We start from the raw sequence: 19,563 nt of genomic DNA, 5'->3' as shown, positions 1-19,563 counted from the left end.
GTTTATTTATTTATTTAAAAGTTGAACGATTCGATCAATAAAACGTAGAGAAAATTTTGTTTCTTAAAATATAATAATATCATTTGATCTACATCTACATGTTTTTATAGCAAGTAGAAACGAAACTTATTAAACAATCAAACATTCAATAAATATTTCTAATTATTTAAACCGTGACTTTAGGCGCCACGAAACTACATATAGCCAAAATATTTTGTACTTTCACTATCTCCTTATTTAAATTCCCAAGAGCATTAGAAAATCAGTGCACCCACAAAAATAAATAATTGTAAGTCATCCTATTAAATAATAATATATTAATCTTACGGTTAACTTCTTATCGACAAACAATTTCCTCTCTGAAACGATATAACAGAATCTTCATCAGCGGAAGAACCTTGTGCTCGACGGAAACTATCATCTTTGATAAAAACCTCATTGAATATGATATAATATTAGGAATATGTAGAACAATAATTAATTGTCTATTTCTGGCGTCTTTGATTCAGTTTTCAGTCATACATACAGATTTTCTCAATACTGACTCAATGCGAGATATTATTTGAGGGTAGTTACTACTCATTAATCCATAAACATGAGAATTTCTCTTTTTAAAAATCACAATGATAATATAAAGGCTATTGAAAAAAATAGAGAAGAAGTAGGTTCATGTCTAATTATTCAATTAAAATATAATTTTAAAACTACTTTCTTAAATTAACATGACAATTGCAATGGACTTTATGATTCAGCATACATCTATTTCTTGCTTTCCCCAATACAGTTACTTCTGAATTTTCCCACGATCATTGTTTTCAGTAAAAATGACTGTTACATGCACGCCATTTCTTGTATCTACAATCTTACCTACTTCACTTTTAGAACCAAATATCATTCCAATATCATCTTTATTACTATTGTAATAGGATTCAGGTAGAAATAGTTTGCTATCATCGAATATTTGTAATTGTGCTTAATTATTGATGCATTATGAATAAATTCCATGACACGCGCTACATCCGTGAAGTTTTTGTGATTATTATCTTTCGCTAAGCACTCGCAACAATGCTAAAGAAATGATTATGTGCTAATCTTTAAAGAGATTTATGTTTGTAGTTCATAAGGGTGTCAAACAAAAAGAGCGATATAGCTAAAACTGTTGTAGTGTTGACAATCGAAAGTTTCTATGGCTAAAGGTAGAAAGCTTTTTTTCTGAAATATTTATTTATTGATAAGATTTTCCTTAAAAACTCTGCTTCCATTGAAAGATTAACAGTGTGGAACAAAAATCGCTTAGTTTAATATACCTACACAGATTACTGCCTATACATTTGAATCCTCCCTTGATACATTTCACAAAAGCGAATTCTTTCCGCCCGACTAAAAGCATATTGCGACAAATAATTCCTCAGGAACGATCTTCACGTCAAACTGTACGCAAAAATAACAATATCGTCAAGGAAATAACAATTACCATCCCCCTTTATTACTGGATGAGGAATTTTTACACATTTTTACGACGACCACATTCGAATGGGTCTTTTTAGTCCCCTTTTAAAAGTGACAACGAGGCTTTCGGCTTAATCGTTAAAATTAATGTAACGATTCGCGATGTAATTTTGATTGTATTGTGTCAAAAAAATTGTTGTACTTTATTAGTAAGATCCATATTTTTATTCCTATGCATACTCAATTCCTTGAATTAGGAGAGGTTTGCTCTGGAGATACATTATCCTCATCAAAAATAGACAAACTACCTATATCATGAATTCGGAAAATACGAACCTTTATTAATTGTGCTAATCTTAATTTCTACTATTTACACCTACATTTAAAATTTTTGCTACGTTTTCATTTTTACTGTGCTTAAAGTGTTGAGCAAAATCTTCTGTGTATGAAGTGGCGAATGGTTATCGCATCTGTTGAGATACCGCATACACAGCATAACAAAACTTAGATACAAATCATGTATCATTTATAGAAGCACATTTTGAGTATGATTTTTACTCAAAAATCTCATCCAAACAGGTTGCTCCCCTCAAATCCAAACTCAAGCAAATGACCGAATATAATGACAGAACTATTGTCTACGCCCCAACGTACGCGAAGCCTCATTTATTTTTATATCGCTTCAATTTTTAGGCTACAGCTAGAGACGAGCGGAAGCGAGAGCGGAAACATAAATCATAATTGTAATTATTTTTGAAGAATGGACAGTAATATTTTATGGTGTTTGAAGTATTGTAGTAAAGAAAATTCTCAATTCTAGCACTAAAATGTGTTTTTTTAGTGCTGTAGCAAATAAATATTTTTAATACTTCAACCAATTGAATAAATAGATAGCGATTGTTGTAATATATTACATATTATGTTTAGTTAATAAGAATATTTTAATAGGTAGGATAGTTTTACATAGAATATAGATTATAGGAAGCAAACGTTCTATCATGTGATCATGATCACATATTATTATATGTACGTGCACAGAAACATGAATTGGTGCACTAGAAATATCTAAAAAATATCCTTAAAGTCATACTTTATCGCTCTCGCTCTTGCGGTTCCATAGTCTTACCCTGACCACGGCCTATGGGTTTTTAACAAAAAGCAAAAAAATGACGGACATCGGCGACGATGGGCGGAATTGATGTGTTGTGACGTCATTTTAATGTTCAATTTTTTTTGTTCAATATATCCTCTTTTTGTTGTGGTCGCTTTGTATGATTGGTCAGGGACATTTTTATTACTGTTATGTTAAAATTATTTATTGGCAACAGGAATTTTTGTAATGGGTTCCGTATGAATTATGAAAATTACTTATAAATTATTGTCATCAAGAATCGAAATAGCTAAAAATTATATGCAGCTCACAGTTTAAAACAATACCGAATTTATGTAATAATTTCTTAACTTACACAAAATAATATTTATTACTTTTTTTAACGACAACTCATTCAACACCATTGACATAAAGTTAGATAATAGATTTCAGAGATTAGGTTTTTGCCTCTAATTAACATCTTACAATCAAAATACACATAAAGTACAATCGAGTAAATACACCTAAATATACCAAGAAATATTTTACCTAACAAAATATTTAAGAGCAAAGTACACTCGCGCACAAAACCCAATTATGCGAGGTTTGTTTTTGATCTCAAGCGATCTGCAGGCGACTTGGATGGCCACTCAAATTTTGCATACCCAATTAGTTTTAAGCAAATTGAAACAGACAGTGGATAGACAAAAATAAATCCTTTTTTTATTTTTTATGGACTTAAAGAGTAATTTTAGGAGTCCTATGTTTAAATATTTTACATTTTACTCCTGTCTTAGTATTCCATAATTTAAATTCAAGAGCATTAAAGCATACTGCATGGATAAACTTCCCATCTGAGGTTTTGGGATAGAAAGTATCGTGCGTTAATCCAAACTGCCCTCTATACATGTAGCTATATTTTGTGCCAAATTTCATGAAAATGTATTGAGCAGTTATTGCGTGAAGGAGTATCTTAGTATAAACTTTCGCATTTATAATATTAGTATAGGATAAAGTTGGAGATAAATATGAAAGGCTTATTGTTCCCGTCCGTGATTGAGTTATTTTTAATTTTATTCCATAATTAAGAAATTTCAAAACGATGAACACGTTTACCATAAGTACATACCGTATAAAATATTCACCTAGATCGAGTTATAGTACTATAATTTAAAACTAGCTTTTCTATCCGCTAATTGCTAGACACCGTGCATTTTCATCCAATTATCTACCTTATTCTGATAGAGATATGGTTGGAATTAATGTGTGATAAATTAGAAGATAATAGCATGCCAGTAACATAATGTTTGCATATGCAAAATGGATGTTGGAGTGTTTTTCCTATTGATTAATCTATGGAGTGACAGGGTTGTGGAGCGTCGCGCGGGAAAGTGCTTTTAATTATTTTGCCATCCTGTAGAGAGTAGAGATATTTTGATCTGTCTTGTGTTATATGGAAAATTTGATATAAAATGTGACCACAATTTTCTTTATTTTGTCTTCTAGATAAAGATAAGAGTAAATATACAAAGATTGCAAGTTTTTGTGTTCTTAATGTATGGCATAAAATGGTTTGTAATTTGTATAACCAATCCCAGGCTATACCTACTTGGTTTTGAAAAATGTTACGAGCGTCGTGGGTACTGACTTTAATTTTGATAATTTTATCACACTATTAACAACTATAAAATAATGGAAAGAATTTGTGATTTCCAGAAATAAATTCGCAACTGTCTATTTTACTGACTTCAAAAAGAGCGATCCAATTACCAATGCACAGTTTCTAATCTATAATATCTTCCAAATAACATTACGATGCAACATTTACAAAGCTTTTTTAACATAACACTAACAAATTTATATTTATTCTATGAACTATATAGGTTCGGGGATAAAACATATAAAAACCTCCAAAACAAATTCTCACATTACTATACATTTAATTCCCTACAGGAGTCCAAAACTATCGGACAATAGCTTTCGATTGTCAATTAGCCACAAAGGGTAAGTCACAGTATTTATTTAGTCCCGTTTAAGCGCGTTTTGTTTTCATAATAAATAGCCAATGTTATTTTGTAGAACTATTACGTTTTGGTGGATCTTAGCGGGATAATTAAACCGTTTGGTATTATTGTTAGGTAGTTCTATTTACGTGTGTGGCATGGATATTTCAAGTGCATTTTCAGTTTGGTTTATATATAAATAAATAAATAATAAAATAAATATTTCAGGACAATTTTCACACACGGCACAATCTGATCCCATACTAAGCTTTCGCTTGTGTTATGGAAACCAGATGGCTGATAAACATACATAACTATATAATTTTTAAATAAATACTTATATAGATAATTAACACCCAGACACCGAGCAAACATCAATGTTCATCACACAAATATTTGCCCCGGGTCAGTCATATGTTATAGATATAATACGTATCTCTCCTCTCTCTTCAGCCTTTTTCCGTCCACTGTTGGACATAGGCCTCTCCTAAGGCACGCCATATACAAAGATTGCAAGTTTTTGTGTTCTTAATTTATGGCATACAAGTGATAACTGCGTTAGCGTAAGCGTAAGCGTCTTCAGCTTTTCGCCGCCATTGGGTACCTACCATAATACGTATAAGTAAGAATATTAAATAAAAAAATAAAACATAATCATTTTAACTGCTTATTTATCAATCAAGAATCAACGCAAGTAGGTAAGTATCTGTTTATTAACTAAAAGCTCTAAAAGTTAACCGAGTCACATACCAAAATAATAAAATAAATCCAGTAAATATCAATATAAGGAATTAGATAAACTTTTCTCACAAATACAACAAACAACACACTTCAATCAAAGGACATTAGCTTAATTTAAGAAAACACATAAAATTGACTCACATACGATATTTTCCAACAATAAATTTTATGTTAAATCTGACGCGGTGGAAATATTTTACAGGATTACCGCGTTTTGTCAGTTCTTTGCCAAGAAAATGTGATAAATATCGTTTGTATTATAATATTTTTAACACCCCCGCAATAAGGATGTTATATGTTCATGGAACTAACTACAGCTTCAAAACATATGCAGTATGCACCGATTTAAAATTGCCCTTTTCATTTGATAGGTAAGAAATGAATCTGCTAGGAAGGTTTTAGCTTTTATTAAAGACAATAAGCCAGTTAAGAACAGTAAGGCCCGTGGTTTATGCATGTTGAAACTTGTAGTAAAGGGGATAGATATAATATGAAGATGTATGAGAACAGGTTGAAGGAAAATGAAATAAGTCTTAAAGACAAAAAACACTACAATTGATTTAAACAGTCGCTTGTACCGACAAGAATCAGAAAAATACTTTTGTTAAAGTTGACTCTACTTTATTATATAAATATAAGTTAAACTTTATATTGTTGCATTTTTATTATAAAAATATCAAATTTACCTATCTCTTGCATCACGCACGGTTGTAGTTTTTGTAATTAATTTTAAAATTGAATAAAAGTAGAGCTTTCGAAGTAGTAGCATTTTATTTTAATAATCTAAAACTCTACTGATTTTTTTTATATTAAACTCTATTATACTAATTTACTTTACAATACTAATGATCTATTTAACTTACAAGTTACGCTACAAAAGTCAAGGTCACCCCACCATCTAAAAATACATCCTATCCCTTGGACCAAAAGCTCAGCATAGCCATCTGCACATTGACCGTTCGTGTTTATTGTTACAAGTTTTAATTGAAGTGAACAGATTCTGTGTGCAAACATACACACCTGCGTAATGGAAGTCATAATAATTTATTTCATTTTAATTATTTACTTACTACTTCGATATTTTATACAGAATCTGGTAGGATTTGAGAGTCGATTGGTGTGTGGAGTTGAAAAATGAAATTTAGGCGATTTTTTTATTGGAATTATTTGTATAATAAATAATAAAACATTATGATCTTGTATTTAGATATCAATACATTTTGTAAGTGAACATTTTGTGTATTATTTTAAAGAGATATTAAGCTATCTATATTGAAAAAATATCGGATATTTCATTAAGATTCGAAAATGATACTGTAAAATGATATTAAAGGTATTTTTAAAATGATAATATTTATTATCAGTTTAATGTATTTCAAAGCAAGTAATTTAGTATTTTAAAACATTTTTTCAACGAATATGGAGGTAAAGAAACTTTCTTCGAATTTTTTAAATTAAATTACACGTTGATATTTCACTTAATAGAAAGTATACGAACTTATTTCAAGTTTCAAAGTTTTCTAACGATCGCTCATATTTAAGTAACTTATTACGCCCCGAGGTTAAGTCATCAATTTTAATTTCAACTTCGGTATAAGTATAGAATTTTTAAAACACTTAAGTTTATTTCTGTGATAAATTATAGAGAATTTTTTTTTATAATTTGTAACGTTCGTGTTTTACAAAGTGTAAAAACTTATTATTTCATTCAATTAAAGTCTCTTTATCATATACTTAAAACCATAATATTAAATTACAATTATTACAATAATATCGGCAGGATAATCACAATCACAATAACTAAGAATTCAACAGACGGTATCGTGTTCCGATGGACGGTAGGAATATTATAACGGTATCATCACTAATAGAAACCCTTCAGAACCTAAATTATTTTATAATTTCAATATTATAATAAGAATGAGTTAAAGCATAGTAATATTAATAACCTCATCTGATTACAATTAACGACGAAATTATTGGTAGGTAGAGCTGGAACAAAAGCTTTATTTAAAGGCTTATAAATTATAAATTTCCAATAAACAGTGTACCTATAAATATTACAAGGATAGCCTAGGAAATAGTTACAGTACAGGTACTTAATACAGTTTGTTTAAAACTATAACATAATTATTATAGATTACATAATAAAAGCTTCAATACTTAGCATTGTTTATTTTTATCTACTTTTACCTACAATACTATAGAAATTAGAAAATATTATTGTAACATTATATAAACAAAATAGAATAAACACAAGTGCAAGTTATTGTAAAATATAGCCGCTATACAAAGCCGTACTACGCTTCAAGTTGAAACTTGGAACATAAGAGGCTTAGATAGGCTAAGTTCAGATTGGTTGCAACTTATCTAAAAGTTAAATTTATTTTTAAAGCATTTGGGAGATGCATAATACATATATCTACAGATTGTGTGTGAAGATAAAGTTGTGAAAATAATATCAAAAGCAATACAAGCGATATATACAAGCGATTAATCTTATTAAAAAATATGCTATTTTTGCATATTTGAAGACACCCTGTGATGATAATAGGCATAAAATATGGAAATAGTCCTGTGTAAAGCGCGAGGAGAGAAAAGAATTCATGCCGTGTTGTTATTAGCTTTTTTTTAATGATAAAGCGGGCTTTTATGATAAAAGATGATGAGAATACAATAATAAAAATATTTTTATGATAAACAAGCTGGTAGATCACACATTACCACTGTTTACCAAACGAAATACAGCTTTCTTAAGCTACTACTTCACAGTGATCTTCTATAGTGGTGTGATACATTTTCGAGTGCGAGTTTCCGAAAATCGCGCCGAAGCATGCTCATTGCTCGTTTTGTCATTATATTTTTATTGTCATTATTACATTATTATTTATTGGTTTTTGTAACAATAATAACAAAAACTACTCAATTTCTGCTACTATAATTCTTAAATTCTTTGTATTTATGGTAGAAAATTCTAGTAAACAATAATTATACTATAAAACGAAAGAATTTACTATTTCTCGTGTCTCTAATGAGTCACAAATGCTTTTCCACGTAAATGGTGATATGGTGTGTCATGAATTGGCTCTTAGTGTGAATAATTAATATATATCGACTTTAAGGAAACAAAAGCAATAAGTTACACTGTTTGAATATAAACGTTAGATACGTATTGGTTTATCAAAGAAGTTCAAATACTTTTATTGTTAAGTAGACACCATAATTAAATCTAATGTAGAATGTATTATAATTTAACTTACTTTTTTTAACATAATTATTTTTATTGTAGTTTATACAGTGCGACACAAAAGAGATGAAAATAAATGAGGGCGCCACCGTCGCTCATATAGCAACACTGATACTGTGACGCAAGCGATCTTGATACTATAGAATAAAAATCCAAAAATGTATATAATATAATCTAAAATAAATACCGCGATTTAAACCGTTATAATTGTTTCAGTGTAGCAATAGTGTAATTTAAGACAAAAATACATTAGTATTTTAATTGACCTACCTAGGTCAAATTTTACTTAAATGTATTTGGAATTAGTTATTTTATAAAAATCGGTCAAGTGTTTAGACTGCAGAGGCGCACATAGAATCAAACATACAAACAAACAAGCATACATGCAGCTCAAACACATTACCCTCTTTCTGGGTCCGTCGGGTAGAAAAAAACAAGGCGATTTGAAAACCACATATTTTTATTATTTTGTAGATAAATTTTGTACATTAATATAACTCATCAAAATCTAAATATTCTACTCCTTCAAAGGACTGATCATCACTCTGTTTCGAAGTACTGGCAAGAGGGTACGGGGCATCTTCAGTATCTGTAAATATGATACAGTAAATATGATTTTTTTTCTTATGGTTTGATTGATTAATAGATAGATAGCTGTATGAAAACAGTTATCACTATACTATGTAGTAAAATCTAAACTAGGTACTTTATTTGAGGCTGGTTGGATTGGGTATAACTTCTTGACTCAAATTGTGCTGGTCGCACTATAAAAACTAGTTTTTGTTTACATACAAATAACCTCAAATTAATTTGCGAAAACGTAATAATCGCCATACATACATACATTAAACACTCGTTACTAATGGAATATTCTATTTTACGTAGTACTGAGCAAAAATAAATGGAATCTCACCGGTATATTCTGCTGTACGTTTGTAAACGTTTTCCAAATCAGTCAATAAATTTCCAGCTTGAAATTCGGACAAACACCGAATAAAAACTTTATACACCACATTACGGACACCGCTACGTTTAACCTTTTTCATGATATCTCCTTTTTTATTTAAATTTCTTGTTCTAAATAACAATTTTATCTCAATAATTCTCCACTTCACGAAAAAAACAACAAATTTTTATTCAACTTGACAGCTACATTGCCAATTCAGGGTTGCCAGGTAATGAAAAACGAATTAGTTCCAAAATAATTAATTTCATCTCTTTTATGTCGTACTATAACTATTATTAAGACATAAATAGGAATAACTACAGCAATTTTGAAAGCTCTCAAGTCTCAATAATGGTTATCTCTCAGTATGACTGAATCTCAAATTCAAGAAACAAAATCATACGGAAGGAACTTTAATTATAAATGATATTCGTATTACATTATAGTTTCAAAATATTTGATAACATTTTTATGTTTTGTAGTCCTGTCATTACCTTTTTTGCCCCTAAACTTTAAACTGTTACTTCTAGCATAGAATACATAATATTATATACTCTAACGCGACCTTCTAGTTGGCAGTTAAAAATATATATACATTGATATATTTTAATATAAAATACGGCCTCCATTACAACGCAGCCTTACAAAATGCACAGCTGCACGCTGCTACCGGTTTCTCGGTCGACTCCTGCGCATCGAGACGTACTCTTATTATCATTACACTGTTGACTCTTTAGATATTAGTTTCTTTATTGCTTTGTTTTGTTTTTGTGAAAGTTACTATCGTTTCTAATGTACCTATAATTATTGATGAGTGTAAAATATATCTAAATGTATTAGTATAAAGAATACAAGATATCATAATCTAAGTAGTTATATACATATAGTGTGTTATGTATTATGCTTTGTTTTAATTCATTTTTTTTTCATCTTTTTTTAACGTTATTATTGCTAATTGGCTACCTTAAGTTATAATTTGTCCTTTGCCTGAAGGTTGCCTGGCAGAGATGGCTTTGAGCCATAAGGCCGCCGTTTGTACATTTTAAATGGTTTTGTTTTATGTACTTTCATTGTAATATGTTGTACAATAAAGAGTAAATAAATAAAAATAAATAAGTAATAATTAAAATATTTATTATTTATAATTTTTTATTTATAGATTTAGAGTAGGAAATATCTATTTTTTAGAAGGTTAACTAGCATATTCAGATACCTAATATAAGATCTAGGATATGTTGTAACCCAAATCTCTGAAAATAACAGTACTTTTATGATATTATAGCCATGTGTTTGGAGGCTCGTTCGAGGCTGTATATATTTACTACTAGCTGTTCCACGCGGTTTCACTCGCATTGCACCGCTCCTGTTGGTCTTAGCGTGATGACATATAGCCTATAGCCTTCCTCGATAAACGGGCTATCTAATACTGAAAATATTTTTCAAATCAGACCAGTAGTTCCTGAGATTAGCGCGTTCAAACAAACAAACTCTTCAGCTTTATAATATTAGTAATTAGTATAGATAGTAGAGATAGAGCAATACGACATGCTACGGATATATAGACGATTTGAGTTTATAACACGCTTTCATTAGCTTCACCTGTATGTTAGTATGCTTGTATTTATGTTTATATCACCTACCTAGGTGTTAAGTATGTCAAGTAGTTCATTACCTAGTGATGTAATATTACAAAAGCTTTTGTGACTATGACAAACAAACAGGTTAGTTCAAAGAACCAAGTATTCTTCTAATACCTTTTTATTATCTGTATCACTACATAGTATAAAACAAAGTCGCTTTTTCTGTCCCTATGTGTGCTTAAATCTTTAAAACTACGCAACGGATTTTGATGCGGTTTTTTGTAATAGATAGAGTGATTCAAGAGGACGGTTTAAGTATATAATTTATTAGGTTTTAGACAAAGCGGGCGAAGCCGCGGACGGAAAGCTAGTTATAAAGTATAAGGCTTCTTTATTATTTAATAATATTGGTTCAGTAATGCTTGCATATGAAACAACTAAACTTACATTACTTTAGTTCTCACATTCGCATGGGCTAAAATGTATTGAATTGAATGAAGATTGGTTGTTTTAACACACTTTGTATGCTTGACAACCTTCGTATCTGATCAACATACGTTGAGCATACAAGTTACATTTAAATATAGACAAATTCGTAATAATAAAAGAAAAATTTACTAAATACTGCGAGATTCAAAACATTAAACAGGTTCAGATCCATCTGTATAGGTAGTTATGTGTTTGGGAAATTTATCTAGATTAAGAACTTATTCCCAGTTGTTCTGTGGAATATTATTATAAAACGTTTGACGAGTTTACAAAAATAAATTTAAAAAATACATAAATGTACATATTTTAGTCATTACATATTAATATTGTTTCTTTATAGCCGTGTTGCACAATTCCTAAGACGCAATATAAAATTAATTTTAGATAATAAACAACGCTGAAGAAACCTAGATTTAGTACTTGAATAATGCAAAACCCGCATTCAATTACCTAGGTATACAAGTACCTAGGTATATAACTACTAGGTACTGGGCAGAAGTTATAACGTACAACGCGATTCTAAATTTAAATATCACCGTGCGAGGGAGAGGGATAGAGCTTTGCGTACTGCTTGCAAGTCGTGCTTGTAACACGGAGTTAAATTTCTAGATGTGTTTTTAGAGCTTTGTGGAAATATATCATGTAGGTAGCTAGTAGTAGTAGTTTGCGCTACCGCACCGTGGCAGTAAAGTGAAGATTTAATTCACTTTTTATTTTTTAACTACCTATGAAATAGTTCCTATAGTATTTTGAATAAGATTTGTGATAGCTTCACTACGTGCTTACATTATTATTTAGAGCATGTAGAGTTTGAAACTTGGCTCTACGCGTGATATTATATTATGTTCACCATTTTACGTTTTATATGCGAGCCAATATGGTCTCGTTATTGTAAAATTTTACATGGAATCTTACCTGCACTGGGCTGCACACAATAAAAAACACATTTTAATTAATTTCATTCTTCGTGAAACTTACAGTTAAAAAATTAACAAACCAGATAACCGCATTTTATTTATTGGTTCATCCACTAACCAATATCCATGGTAAACAGACTTGTCTTGCGCGCGCGCACCCCGTCCCCCGCGCCGCGCCCCGCGTGCGTAAACGTGACCCCACGGTTGAACTCTACGACGCACACTTTTTTTCTTTTATACCCTGTCTTGTTTTGATTCTATAGGCGATTGTATTGGTCTGTCGTGGTATCATAAAAACCTGAGCGCATGCTATGTGTGAAACGAATCAAGCGGTTTGATTTCTATTTTTATAAATGATCTTTTGATATTTGAACTTTTTAAGATTGTATAGAGTTAGTTTTAATAGACTTGGATTAAAGCTGATGATATGATTTTGTGTGTGTTTTAATATTATAATATTATAAACTTTATAATGTATGTTAATGTGTGTGATGAGCAAGGGCTGAGTAATTAAAATGCTTTTTAAATAGGTCATATATAATTGTAAAGAGATGACAACGCCACTGTTTTGACGTATTAATTTAAATCAAAATCAACATGGTTTACTTGTGGTTTACAAAATAAACATTTTATCTTGACTTATTTAAAAATGTTTATTCAAAATTATAAGTATTTTTAACGCATTTAGAATGAATTTTTCTTTGAAACTTATTGATCATAATTTATAAGCCTGGAAGATAAATAAAAGGTATGCAATCATTATGTTTATCTTTTAAAACGAACTCCGTTAATGTATTTAATTACCTACCAGCCAAACCTATCCATTAATAAAACAAATATTCATTTCAGCCCTAAAAATGGAACAAATCTTTATGATCGAAGTTTTCGTCAAAAAAATTGTATTGAAAATAGAACCACCTGAAAAAGATGAATACGAACTTAGAATGGAAGAAGAGGAGAGAAGAAGGGAAGCAGAAGCACTAGCAGCGGCAGAAGCAGCTAAGAAAGGTAAAAAAGGAGGCAAACCGGCAAAACCTAAAAAAGGCAAGAAAGGAAAAGAGCCTCCTATGCCCTCTGAAGAAGAAATGAAATTCATGCAAACGTGCACAATGCAAATGAATTGTTTACCTTTATTTGATTTTTATGTCGCCCACGATAACTTTATTGCGCCTCCTCCACCGCCGCCACCGGGTAAAAAAGGTAAGAAACCACCAAAACCTAAAAAAGGTAAGAAGGGGAAGGCTGCACCAATCAAAATTGTTTTGCCATCCGAACCATTGCCTCAACCTCCATACTTTGGTGTCGGCAATTCTGTAATGTTTCTATCCAGACCGTCGAAACTAGAAGAAGTGTTGAGAAAAACGCCAATTTATATAACAGTATGGAATCGTGATCAAGAGATGAATTGCATAGGATTCTGTGTTGTCGAATGGCATGAATCATTCTTTCAATGTCTTGAAAAGGCTAGTGAAATGAATCCAGTCGATATGGACCAAGCTGAATTCAGAAGTACAACGAAACCTGAAATGGTTACTAATACTGTAGAATTAACGAGACCGTTACAATGCGAGGAGGATTTAAAATCCTCTGGTGAAATCGAGTTTTTTATACGTTTGACGTGTTTGGGCAATCGTATCATCACTTACTTTGTTGCTTTGCCAGAAATGGAGAGGTTGCCGGGCCGTAAATATTTAACGGATGACTTGAAATTAAAAGATGTGGAAGTGGTCAGGCATTGGGAAGGAACAACCATAGAAGCTGTTCCACCAGTAGCCTACTTCTTTGGTGCCCCAGATATCAGCAAAGAACCTATACGACCTGTGGAAGAACCGAAGGTTTATGATGATTTTGTTGCACCATTTACTTCAAGTGAATTGGCAATTCTTGCTATGGGATTTCCGAAAGGACCTTGTGGGGGTACGAACTGTCCAAAACGTATGGAGTATAGAGGAAGTCAGCATCAATTTATCCATGGAGAAAAGGTAAAAGGAAAGCCTTATAAGCCAGGACAATTTGTTAATAAAAGAGACGTACATGGCCCGTGCGGACGATTAGATTGTCCTTTAGCAAAGAAAGTTCGCGCCTATCTATGTTCGGAAGGTAGCTATAAGCCATGCAAGAAACCATGCTGTAAAGATTATTACTGATAAACCTAAAATGTAGCAATTAACATTAAATTCATCAATTGCATCGTTGTACAACTTTAGCCTTTGTTTGTAAAGTTAGGTATAAATCAATAAAATGAACGGTAAAGCCACACAATTAGTACTTTCTCTCTTCGTCTCGATTTTATTTGGGCCAGATTTTAATTCGAATTTAATTTCGGTAGTAAGTGAATCACAGTGGCGTTATTCGAAGATGAAAGTACGTTGCAACATTTTGGTGTCGAATATCAATCGAGATAACGGTTCTGTTTATTCTTTGTTAGAAACACCCACAGATTGTTTGTTTATCAATGTTGAATCCAACAAAATTCAAGACGTAAAAAGCTTATAATCGATTTTGATTCTAGTAGGGTTTCTATGCGAAATACACCTTTACTGGCGCCTGTAAGACGTTTCAATTATTCTCAGAATAATACTTAAAAACAAACACAGCAAGAAAAAACATGGATTCCAAGAAACGATCATCATTTGCGATATAGGATTAACAAAGTCTTCAAGTCCTACAAGTGTCTCATACAAATTTACGAATTTGGTAAAACCGTCTAGTTTGGACTCTAATACCATATGAATAGGGTTTATTTTGAATGTAATGTTAAATTTGTAAATGAAATCATTACAATCATTAGTGTTATTTTGAAGATACTTTGCAGTTTGCACGTTACGCCCTCTGCCTGTGAACAAGTATCGTAATTAGGACATTTTAAAGGTTTTTACGATATAAGTGCATTGTTTTATTGTTTTGTTAGCAAGTTGTAAGATTTATACGATCTGAGATAACAAAATTTGAGTAATATATGGAGAGAAAGTGTTATTGAAGTTATCTTATGTATGACTGAAAATCAAAATTATAAAGGAAATAAAGACTATAAAGACTACAGTCTCTATGAAGTAAGATAGAAGACTAGATATTTTATTAATTATATTTGCAACGATACCTATTCTTTGAAGTCAATTCAGTTTAAAGTTTCATGTGCATATACAAGCGATTTATTAAAACTTTATATATCACAGAGTTATACCTTAGAGATATACCTTATGAATCACAGAGTAATTAGGTAATGTGTACGCAATTAACTAATGAACGGTAAAAATACAAGAAATTTATTTACCTACTTCTGTCTATACGGTTCTTAATAAATAATAATAATTAGTTACTTATCAATGTAAAAATTGCAAGTTATTTTATCAAGTATCCTGAAAATTCATTTTTTTTATTTTTTTACGAAGTAATTCAGTTTATTACTTAATAATATTTAGTAATTACCAATACATTAAGTTTCATAAAGCAAAGAACTAATTGAGCAAAGCACTATAACATGACTAGTTAAAACGTTGACAAAGAAATTTATCATATTGTTAAGTCTGACATGATAATTTATTCAAAAGAACACAATGTGGAGTTGTTATCTACGTAGTATTTTACAAGGTCAGTAAATGCATAAATTACATATTAGATAATAATATATACTACTATAAATATCTACGATATTTTAATATAGATGTTTAATCAAGGCAAAGTCATCCCGTTTATTTATTTAGAAAAAATATGCTTGTTAAAAAATACACCGCAAAAAACATTGATACGATAATATTATTAAAGTACTAGCGGTCCTCTCCGGCTTCGCCCGTGGTACATATTTACGTTTTCTCTACATTAAAACCATCCTCGTACTTCAAGGAATATAATAAAAAAAGAATTATCAAAATCGGTTCAGCCGTTCTCGAGTTATGCGCTTACCAACACATTTTGCGATTCATTTTTATATATAAGAAGAAGACTATAAATATCTACGATATTTAATATAGATGTTTAATCAAGGCAAAGTCATCCCGTTTATTTATTTAGAAAAAATATGCTTGTTAAAAAAAACACCGCAAAAAACATTGATACGATACTATTATTAAAGTATAAAAGTCACAACTATCTGAACAGTTATAAATTTTAAGAATTGCTACCCTAACCTAATAATCTCCATGCTGTAAGATATCCCAATTATTTTTTCAAATCGTGAGAAATGTACTGACAATTTAGGGAAAGTTCATCGTTTTTAAATAATTTGAAAATAGTAGATACACAATGTTATAAGTTAAAAACATCCCTTTTGGCATATAAAAAATATATAAAAATGAAACCCGTCTTCCTTGGTCACGGCATCACGCGTGAACGGGTGGACCGATTTCGATAATTCTTTTTTTATTATATTCCTTGAAGTACGAGAATGGTTCTTATGTAGAGAAAATGTAAATATGTACCACGGGCGAAGGCGGGGCGGACCGCTAGTAAAAAATTAAAGCAAGGGTAAAGAAGTTTATTTTAAGGCGCCTTATTAAAATGCATAGCAAATACAGCTATGTGAGCTTTAAAGCCTTCTTACTCGGAATATATTTTAGACGGCATTTGGTAGAATAAATTTTAGTTTCTGTTATTGTCCTGAAATAGAAATATTCACTTATAATACCACAAGAGCTTCAAAATTATCGGGTATTTTCCGATAGGTTCGTTGCAAACAAATGAAGGAGTCAAGTTTTTAGTCAAGGTTAAAAAATCACGAGCGCGAAGCGCGAGTGATTTTTCCTGAAAAACTTGACGACTTTATTTGTTTGCAGGGAACCTTGAGGGAAATGCCAGATAATTTTGAAGCTCGTGTGGTATTCGGGAGATTATTTTTCCGTCCCAAATGTCGGCCAATAATTTCACAATTGAATTGAACCTGTCAGTTTGACGTCAACGACCAGAGAAAATTTTCAAAAAACACTTATTGTTCTGTGTCAAAAAATTATCAGTATAATACCATGTAGGTTGTACCACGTGACGTCGAATGGTGCAATTCTATTGGTCGATATTTGGGTCGGAAAAATAATCATATAAAATACGCTATCGATGTTTTATATAATTATACTTGCTTTGTTTTTAATTTCTTTTTTCATTTTATACCTACATAAAAATGTATTAAGATGTGATAATGATTTATTTTTAAACATAAGCCTTACAAGCATGGAATTTATTTTCTATTCATTTTTAGTAAAATCATTTACAAACATTATATCAATAATTGACCTATTTCTACATTATAATAATATCTTGCACAGTACATATATAACTTCTTTTTAAATTTCCTTAACAAGTCCACCTATTATACTAAGTATCTTTAAATATCTTCAATCATTTTTCACAAGCCTTTACAATGAAATCGATTAGAAAGCCAGTTATTATGTCATTCGAAATGAATCATCTAATTAGTGATTATCAATGTCAATGATGAATCATCGGCCTAATATGGACCGTGTGGTTCATGTGATGGCTAAATTATATAGCAAGTGTTATGTAATTCCTGAGCTAGACCATGAAGCGATGGGAATAAAGGGATTTGTGAGATTGTTTAATTTGGATATTATGGAGTTTCTTGCCGATTCTTCTCCATAGATACTGCTTTCCGAATCGGTGGTAAATGTTAAAAATACTATGTAATGACGATTCGAAAGTGCTACTAAATAGTAGTCTAATTGAATAAATGAATGTTTGAGTTTGAGTTTGAGTTTGGATTTAAATAAGGAATATAATACATATAGGGATAATTGAAAATGCTAATTAGGCTTGGTAGAGGTCAAAGGTTAACATAATTAACTTCCTACTAATATTATAAATGCGAAAGTTTGTGATGATAGATGTATCTGTATGTGTATGCATGTTTGTGACTCTTTCACACAAATACTACTGAACCGATTACGATGAAATTTAGCGCACATATAGAGGGCTTGTATTAACACATAGGATAGGTTTTATCCCGGAAATCCCACGGGAACGGGAACTATGCGGGTTTTTCTTTGAAAATGCGGGCAAAGCCGCGAGCGGAAAGTTAGTCTAATATATATATATATATATATTATAAAGGCGAAAGTTTGTAAGGATGTATGGATGTATGGATGTTTGTTACTCTTTCACGTAAAAACTACTGAACCGATTACAATGAAATTTAGCACACATATAGAGGGTAACTTGGATTAACACATAGGGTAGGTTTTATCCCGGAAATCCCACGGGAACGGGAACTATGCGGGTTTTCCTTTGAAAACGCGGGCGAAGCCGCGGGCGGAAATCTAGTAGGTATTGTATAAATATTTAATACTATTTTATTATTCTAATCTTCTTGCTAAAGAAAAACATATCGTAAGTTTAATCTTATTGTTCCTTAATATGATAAAATTACAATAAGTTGTTTGATATCTTTCTTGATAAACTAGCATCCATACAACTTTTCTTATACTGTCTGGTAAAAATGAATCTGAAATTATATTCATAACTAGCTTCCGCCCGCGACTCCGTCCGCGCGGAAAAATTAAGATTTATTTATTTCTACGTATTTTTCCGGGATAAAAAGTATCCTATTTTATGCCCAGGATAATAAGGTATAATTATACCAAGTTTCATCGAAATCGAACCGTTAGTTTTTACGTGATGCCTTCACATACAGACAGACAGACAGACAGACAAAAATTTTTTTAATCACATATTTGGGTTTGGTATCGATCCAGTAACACCCCCTGCTATTTATTTTTTCAATATTTTCAATGTACAGAATTGACCCTTCTACAGATTTATTATATGTATAGATAAGTACATAATTCAATGGTATATCTTATTCTCCAATTTCCATGATGTTTTTCCACTCAGTCGGTAACTTAAAACGACAGATCATTTAAATAGAGTCGCTCCTAACCGCAACAGCTGTTCGGTACAAATTATTCATGTTATTCGATTACAAACAAACATACAGTGATACGTTGACCGCTAACAATACACAAGTGATCTGCAAACATTGAGGTATAGATGTAAAACTGTTTGAACAAGTGCGTAGCAATCATTAGGGACGTATGATACAGTAAAAAAAATGTGTGCGTGTACTAGTGTACACACGTAAGAAGTGAAACTTCTTTA

General features: G+C 31.1%; 1 protein-coding gene and 1 long non-coding RNA gene across 2 annotated transcripts; one reads left to right on the top strand and one right to left on the bottom strand.

The window, feature by feature from the left end:
- Positions 1 to 9,018: 9,018 nt before the first annotated feature.
- LOC149899800 (uncharacterized) lies at positions 9,019 to 9,593 on the bottom strand. The gene is made up of 2 exons (XR_016457924.1): positions 9,444 to 9,593; positions 9,019 to 9,119 (listed from the first exon to the last, which is right to left on the bottom strand). It is a non-coding gene; the product is annotated as an uncharacterized LOC149899800 (long non-coding RNA).
- Positions 9,594 to 13,319: 3,726 nt separating this feature from the next.
- Positions 13,320 to 14,609, top strand: LOC149899799 (uncharacterized). Its single transcript, XM_090113656.1, has one exon. It carries the CDS (start codon positions 13,320 to 13,322, stop codon positions 14,607 to 14,609), a length of 1,290 nt encoding a protein of 429 aa, XP_089969782.1.
- Positions 14,610 to 19,563: the final 4,954 nt, after the last annotated feature.

This window comes from Colias eurytheme, chromosome 20 (assembly GCF_061535395.1).
Source record: "Colias eurytheme isolate Ceu_HAF_F1 chromosome 20, ilColEury1 Martin Lab GWU primary, whole genome shotgun sequence".
In the NCBI taxonomy this organism is placed as follows: Eukaryota; Metazoa; Arthropoda; class Insecta; order Lepidoptera; family Pieridae; genus Colias; species Colias eurytheme.
Note: the sequence above shows the minus strand (reverse complement) of the source record. Positions and strands in the feature narration are given on the sequence as shown.